General features: G+C 40.0%; 1 protein-coding gene across 4 annotated transcripts in view; it reads right to left on the reverse strand.

Annotated features, from left to right (window-relative positions):
• The window catches only part of SGPL1 (sphingosine-1-phosphate lyase 1), an 82784-nt gene that overhangs the window by 24844 nt on the left and 49651 nt on the right, over positions 1-8289 (reverse strand). For all 4 annotated transcript variants that reach the window (XM_037745828.1, XM_017548847.2, XM_017548848.2 and 1 more), the window contains one exon: positions 1525-1592. In XM_037745828.1, the coding sequence (XP_037601756.1) occupies positions 1525-1592 (68 nt within the window). The remainder of the gene's footprint in view (positions 1-1524; positions 1593-8289) is intronic.

The raw sequence follows: 8289 nt of genomic DNA on the forward strand, positions 1-8289 counted from the left end.
AGGGCTACACATATACACAGACGAACATGCGCGTGCACACACACACATGTAACTTTTTGTCTCTAAGCCTCAGAATCTGCTTCTGAAAAAATAGAGGGTAATTAGATAGCCCTTAGCAAGCTAAGGATATTTACTTTATAAGTTAAAGAATGGGTTCTGGAACCCTAGCATTTATTTGTCTCAAAGTCTGGATACTGAATAAAGTGAGAAGAAAAAAAAATGCAGGAAATAAAGGGAAATCCTAATGTAATTTATGCTATAGTCCATCTTCTATAATACCTTCCCTGTTCCCACCCCTTATACTCTATAAGGGCTAGATTTACTTTTAGGGATTCATATAATTTAGAGAGCAAACAGAAGCCTATGTGCTCACATCCCCCTTCACCACCCCATTTATTGCTTCCACTCCCCTACAGGAAATGAACCTGAAGATACATATCTCTGGGAGAGTTAGCACAGCAGCCTGAATGGATTTCGGCCAAAGGCTAAAGATAACTGGCAACCTTTTAGGTCAGGAGTCAACCAAAGACCCCTGGTATAGCCAGGAAAGAAAACTGAAAGCCCAAAGTGAAAGAAAACTTGAAGATAGGTAAAGTTGGGAAAGACCAAAGGAGGGTGAGGGGAAGGCACTGGAAGAGGTGAAGATGCCAAGGACTCAAGTGCCTTCCTGAAAGCTTGCCAAGGGGCCTGTCCTGTTTATCTTCATCTGTGATAAAGAACCTGTGAGAGGCACAGAGGTGACTACCTTATCCTCAGCATGGGTGAAGGCAAAGAGGAAGTAACAAAGGGGATATACTATAATATAGGTAAGTGCAAAGAGCAAGTGACAGCGCTGTGCAACTTGGGGTCAGCAAACTACAGCCAGGAACCTACTAAGGCATACCTGAATTCAAAAAGAAAGTTTCACTGGAATAGAGCCAGGCTCATTCATGAGCCTCTTGCTGTCGGCCCTCTACAAGGGCAGAGGTGAGGAGTTGCAACAGGCATGATATGGCCTACAGAGCCCAAAATGTTTCATATCTAGCCCATTATAGAAAACGTTTGCAGACCCCTGACCTAAACCCTGTGAGCACCCAACTTCTAGATAAATATCTCAAGTCAGCCAGCCACATGTTGTTCCAAAGCACCGTAACACTATAGTCAAGTCCTCTCATTTCAAATTCTTACTTCCTTAACAGGCTTCTCATCTCTCCTTTGGCCATTTATGTTGGAGAAAGCGTTAAGTCAGGGTTTCTCAATCTTGGTTCTTTTGACATTTCCAGCCAGATATTTCTGTGTTGGGGCGGGTGGGCTGCCCTGTACATTGTAGGATGTTCAGCAGCATTTCTGGCCACCATCCATTACATGCCAAGAGCACCACTCCATCCTAGCTGTGACAATGGAAACCTTCTCCAAACACTGCTAAGTGTCCCCTGAGGCAAGGGAAAAAAATCACCCCTCCACTTTGAGAATATTAGGTTCAGTAAATAGAAAGAAGTATGAAGCTCAAGAGGGGAAAAAACGACATATACAGATTCCACTTACCTTACGACCAATAACGGGCATCTTCCTAGTGAGCTTAAAACATTTCTTTTTAAACCTTGACCATAAACCTGTAAGAAACAAATGGTTCTCTTATTCAAATAAATTTCCAGATATGACCTGGTATATAGCAACTATTCAACGTGTCTTCCGCAACCTCACTTGCTTCCAATTGCAAAGAATTGCTTCCCTTCAAAAAACAACAAAAAAATACTTTTAAATTTAAATTTGTGAAGTACCGTACTTACATGGTTCAAAATTTTAAAAATACAAACGCATTCACATACAGTAAAGCAGCGAAGTTTCCCTCTTTCAAACCTATCCCCCTGACCCTCATGCTACCCCCAAGTAAACACTACTGTTAGTTTCTGGTACACTATTCCAGAGTTTCTTTACGCATACACGTGCAACAGTAAAGCTATATTCTTATTTGTCTACCTTCTTTTGCACAAAAAGTCTACTCTAGCATTGTAGTAGACCTTGTTTTTCCACTTAGGAGTATCATCTTAAAGATCAGTGCATCCTCTTTTTTTTTGAGACTGAGTCTCACTCTGTCATCCAGGCTGGAATACAGTGGCGGAATCTCAGCTCATTGCAACTTCTGCCTCCCGGGTTCAAGCGATTCTCCTGCCTCAGCCTCCCAAGTAGCTGAGACTACAGGCACATGCCACCTATTTTTTTGTATTTTTAGCAGAGACAGCATTTCATCGTGTTAGCCAGGATGGTCTTGATCTCCTGACCTCATGATCTGCCGCCCACCTTGACCTCCCAAAATGCTGGGATTACAAGCATGAGCCACTGCACCCAGCCCTCACTAATTTTTATAGCTGCAGAGTATTACATTATATGAATGTGCCAAAATTTATTTAACCTGCCCCTTAATGATGGAATACAAGTTGTTTCTAATATTTGCTATTACAGATCATGCTGAAATAAATAACCTTTTAACACACACCATACTGCATACCTACAAGTACACCTACAGGATAAACTCTCAGAAGCAGAACTACTAGCTCAAATGATGTATGTATTCCAGAATTCTTGACCTTCCTAAGGTTTCTAGATGTTCAACATTTCTCTTCCTTCCCCCAAGACTAATATGGCCAGCCCCTGTTTCCGGTTTGTTTTTCCTGGATCTATGTCCACCCTCTCATTCAACATAAATTCTAACATTTTCTGGACCTACAAATGCCCTCAAAATCGTGGATGCTGGCCAGGCACAGTGGTTTACACCTCTAATCCCAGCACTTTGGGAGGCCGAGGTGGGAGGATTGCTTGAGCACAGGAGTTTGAGATTAGCCTGGGCAACACAGTGAGACAGAAACAACAAAAAGAAAAAAAGTTTGAAAAATCGTGGATGCCTGAGTCCATTCTGTCAGGCAGTACATGGGACAAATTAAGAATTCTAATCCTGTTGATTATAATAATCATAAATACACAGCATATAAATAGACTGATAGACCTTCTAATGCATTCATACTCGATATATCTTCACTGACTCCGACAACAGTATTCTGATGCTAGCACAGAAGGCATTATATACCATCCACAAGTGACATAAAAGGCAATGGAAGATCAAAGCATCAAAACTTGCTTAAGGCCACAGATAAAATCAGTGATGAAGCAATGATTTAACTCAAGTCTTTGGTATTTTCAGTCCAGGATTCCCAGGATTCTATACTGTTTCAAATGCACCATAGGAATTTCCTGTTTGAGTCTATAAGAATCTAGGCCTGGCTTTTATCCAAGGTGTGAACTGAGTATGAACTTCTACTGCATTCCTAGGAGATCTGGAAATTCTCACTTTCCTGGCCAGAAGGAGCTCCCTCTTCACTCAACAACCACAGGATGTGTCTGTACCCGCTTTTTGTATCTATCGCATCATGTCTTGCATCTTTGCTAGCTGTTTTTGATTCACCTGTAACCTTCTCTAACTCTCCCTAGAGTCTACATTCTGTAAATACCTGGGACAAAACCAGGTAATTAAGACACAGACTTAATCATAAGACAAAGGGACTGAACCCACTTGTTTGTGGTTACTTTTTGTTTAAATTTTGGAGTTTTTCCTTCCAGCCATATGTTCTACACACTGTAATACATACCCGAAATCCTATTTAATGTAAAATAACTGTATCCTCCTCACAGATAGCACTTTCTACATTATTAACAATTCTAAACATATTTTTTATGTTATAATAGTCCAACATATGACTACAATCTAATGTTGGATAGTTCAACTTCTTGTTATTCAACTGTTTCTGTTAAAGCTGTACAGATTCGGAATTGCTTTCTTATTTGATGAAGCAATTGAGGTAAAAAGAAGTCTAAAAATCAGCAAACTGAACCAGCTGTCCTGAAGTATAGTCATGTGACTAGGAGAGGATAAAAGAATAGACTAATTTTGTGAAAGTTGTGAGAAAAAAAATGGTACAGGGTAAAAAGAACAGAATACAGTGTCAGAGATGAAGAAAATAAAAATAAAAAGAGCCCATGGTTATCACCTAAAAAGATTATCTCAAAAGTCCCTAGTGGTACAGAAAGAAAAGTAATTAGAATTTTTTAGTGGGATTGAGGGTAAGTGGAAGAAGGAATATGGGAGATGGTCAAAAGGACAGAACATTCCAGTTAGATGGAAGCAGTAATATCAAGAGACCATGGTGACACAGTAAATAAAAATGTGCTGTATACTTAAAGATGGCTAAGAAAGTAGATTTTAAGTGTTCTCACCATTTAAAAAGGTACATGAGATAATGTTAGTTTGATTGAACCATTCCACAACTTACACATATTTTAAAACATCATTTGTACACCATAAACATATACAATATTTGTTATTTTTTTTAATTTTTAAAAAGTTGAAGATAACAAAATAGGAAATGTCAGTATAAGAACAATGCATGGTTCTTAACAGTTTACAAATTCCACTCATGCAAAACATACAATTCAGTCCTCATATTACCTGTGACCAGATAAAGCAGCTATTATGACATCCATTTAATTGCAAGGAATAGGCTAAGAGAGCTTAAAAGGGTGTTACCCACGGTGACATAACAAGAAACTGAGAGTTTATCATCTCCTCCCATGACATAAAGCTGATTTCTGTTGGTGAACTATGGACAACCCACAGTTAAAATCAGTGTTAAAGTAAAAACAATAAACTGTGAGCTGATAATCACAGGGAAGAAATAAGGAGGAGGCAACATCCTGGAGAGCTGCTAAGCCCTGCCCAGCTCATGCCACTGCCCACTTCTCCTCTATCCCAGGCTCCATCCTTTGTTCCAGAACTACTCTCTTCCCTCAGGAGGGATTCAGAGTTGGAAGATCAGCAAAATTCATCACTAGTCCAGACTTCAGACTCCTCTAGCGCAGTGTACTAAAAATAACTTGATTGTTCAGCAACACATGGCAAATGAGCAAACGCTAAAAAATGAATATTCTATCAAAATTATCCCTGGTCTCTTGAGGGAAGACATTCTTATCTGTGTCTAAAATTCAAGTTGGAAGTTACCAAATAAAAGTGTGCTGTGTATGTGCTAAATTGTACAAAATTGTCGATATCCAACAATTTTTTACTATAAAAATTATATTCTGTATGATTCAAACTGGATTCAGATATAGAAACAGAGATAGACAAATAGTGGTATCCTTCAGTAGTAAGATTTTAATTTTGTTCTTATTTACCCATAGTGACCAACTTTTCCACAGTGAATATGTACTGCTTTTGTTTTATATTATATATATGTTTAAAAACAAAACAACTTGGCCAGGCGTGGTAGCTCATGCCTGTAATCTTAGCACTTTGGGAGGCTGAGGTGGGCGGATCACCTGAGGTTAGGAATTCAAAACCAGCCTGGCCGACATGGCAAAACCCCATCTCTACTAAAAATACAAAAATTAGCCAGGCATTGTAGTGGATGCCTATAATCCCAGCTACTCTGGAGGCTGAGGCAGGGAGAATTGCTTGACCCCAGGAGGCAGAGGTTGCAGTGAGCTGAGATCGTACTACTGCTCTCCAGCCTGGGTGACAGAGTAAGACTATCTCAAAACAAAACTAAACAAAAACCTCAAATGGCTTGGAGTTCAGCTCACAAGGATTTAGATGACATATGTCATGAGTATACTATGACTAACAATTTTCTCATGGAAAACTGGCCTCTCAAGAGGCCAGCATATTCCTTTTTGACCACTAGAAGCAGATAAATAATTATCAGAGCCTAAGATGGCTGTGTCTCTACTATTAGTTAAGTGAAATGTACGGCACAGTGAGCTGCAGAACTGAAATGAGAAATATGTAGCCACAAAAAAATGAAAAACATGGGAGGTAATGCATGTTAATTTGCTCAATTTAGCCATTTCACAATGTATACACATTTCAAAACAACAGGTTATACGTGATAAACAATGTTTATTTGCCAACTAAAATAATTTTAAAATTTGTTTTAAATAGAAGTAAATACCTAAAGTTAATACTAATCATAGCAGTATAATATAAATTTCAGATATCTACGCTTAGCCTTGTTTCACAGATGTACCACCTCTGAATGGTAGTACATTTGTAAACAAGGCAGTACAATAAGTGGTGGCTGCCAGGGGATGGGGGAGAGAGTAATGAGCAGTCATTATTTGATGTTATTAAAGTGGAGTTTCAGTGGGGTGATGAAAAAGTTCTGGTAGCAGTGATGCCTGTACGATAATGTGAATGTACGTACTGCCACACGACTAACTGCATACTTAAAGATGGTTAAAGTGGTAAATTTCATGCTATATATATTTTATAACAGAAAGATGGATAAGCAGAGACTGGTTATTTTTAAAAATTACAAGTTAAAACATAAAAAGAAAGTACATTTCTTGCTACCCCTCTGAGTCCTCTGAAATGGGCCGCTTACTCAATGAACTGAATACAGGAATAAGCATGAGCAGAAGGACATGAGCTGCAACCATATCCAAACCATTGAGCAGATGCCGCAGAAGGGCCAGCCAGTCTAATTTGTCAAAGTTTATCAGAAAATGCTGCAAGGACTAAGAGCAGCAACTGAGGACAAAGCTTTTAAAGCTGGAATGAAGTACAGATTGACACAGGACAGTCACGTCTCATTTCCACTTTAATTGAAAAGCTAAGTAGCTGGAACTTGCTTCTTGGTTGTCGGGTTTTGCAATGTTTACTACGCCATAAATCGCTAAGAAGCTATTTGACAAGTAAAAATGGAATCTGGCTTCTCAATTGACTTTCCTTGAGCAAGAAGAAGAAAAGCAGAAAAAAACACAGGTGAAGAGTCCTTTTAAACATATGTTATCAGGGAAGCAAAGCGGTGGGGAAACTTCAAACAAATGAGAAACAGTGAATAATTATCTTGAATGTTACTGATTTTTTGTTTGTTTGTTTTTGAGACAGAGTTTTGCTCCATCACCCAGGCTGGAGTAAAGTGGCACAATCTTGGCTCACTGCAACCTCCACCTCCCAGGTTCAAGTGATTCTCCTTCCTCAGCCTCCTTTGCAGCTGGGATTACAGGAACCCAGCTAATTTTTTATTTATTTATTTATTTATTTATTGTATTTTTAGTAGAAATGGGGTTTCACCATATTGGTCAGGGTGGTCTAGAATTCTTGACCTCAGGTGATCCACCCGCCTTGGCCTCCCAAAGTGCTGGATTACAGGCACGAGCCACTGCACCCAGCCACTGTTACTGATTTCTTATGCCAACGAAGTTAACTCCAATACCCTACTAAGAGTGGGGAAAGGGTGCAGGGGGAGTGTTACAGAACATCCAGCACCAAATCGATGATTTGTGTTTAGGTACAAACAAAACTCACAAAGCACAGACTGCAACTCATAAGAAGGTAACATGCAACCAGGTTTCTAGGTTGGAAAAAAGTTGGGTGGTCAGGAAAGGGGCTTAATCCTAAGCAAGGGTGGAAGATTCATAAGCAGATCATTGGACTGCTCATCTTCTGCGCCCTGAGAAGTGGCCTCTTCTTCCCCATGTTGATCTGGCTCTGAGTCACTTCCAGGAAGCTCAAAGTATATGATCCCCACCCCACCCCAGCTCCGATACCAGAAGCTCAGCTCCAAGAGGAGAGAGATCCTGTACTACTTGTGCAGATATCCCCAGAGCCTGCTGCAGTGCCTGGCACATAACAAGCACTCAAATGGTCACCACGTAAGTGCTGTTCCAATTTCACCTAATCTTTATTGAAAGGGATGGCACAAAATGAAAGCAAAAAATTCCTGCTTGGGGAACTCCAGGTGACATAATTATGTTCTAGGGAAGAAACTGGTACCGAAGGTTTAAGCCACGCTGTGATAGCTGTGGATCCTTACAAGGACTAATTCTGAGGTGTTTTTACATAAACTACAAATTCAAAAAAAAAATCAATGTTAAGGAGTATTAATTACACAACAGTCCTGTTATACCAATCAGAAGACAAAGTACTGCTTTACATATAAACAGACTTTAAAAATTAAGAACCAAACAAGGGCATGGCATGGTGGCTCGTGCCTATAATCCCAGCACTTTAAGAGGCCAAGGCGGGAAGATCACAAGGTCAAGAGATCAAGACCATCCTGGCCAACATGGTGAAACCCCAACTCTACTAAAAATACAAAAATTAGCTGGGTGTGGTGGTGCACACCTGTAGTCCCAGGTACTCAGGAGGCTGAGGCAGGAGAATCTCTTGAACCTGGGAGGCAGAGGTTGCAGTGAGCCGAGACTGTGCCATTGCACTCCAGCATGGCGACAGAGTGAGATTCTGTCTCAAAAAAAAAA

Source organism: Cebus imitator, unplaced genomic scaffold, assembly GCF_001604975.1.
Source record: "Cebus imitator isolate Cc_AM_T3 unplaced genomic scaffold, Cebus_imitator-1.0 Scaffold215, whole genome shotgun sequence".
In the NCBI taxonomy this organism is placed as follows: Eukaryota; Metazoa; Chordata; class Mammalia; order Primates; family Cebidae; genus Cebus; species Cebus imitator.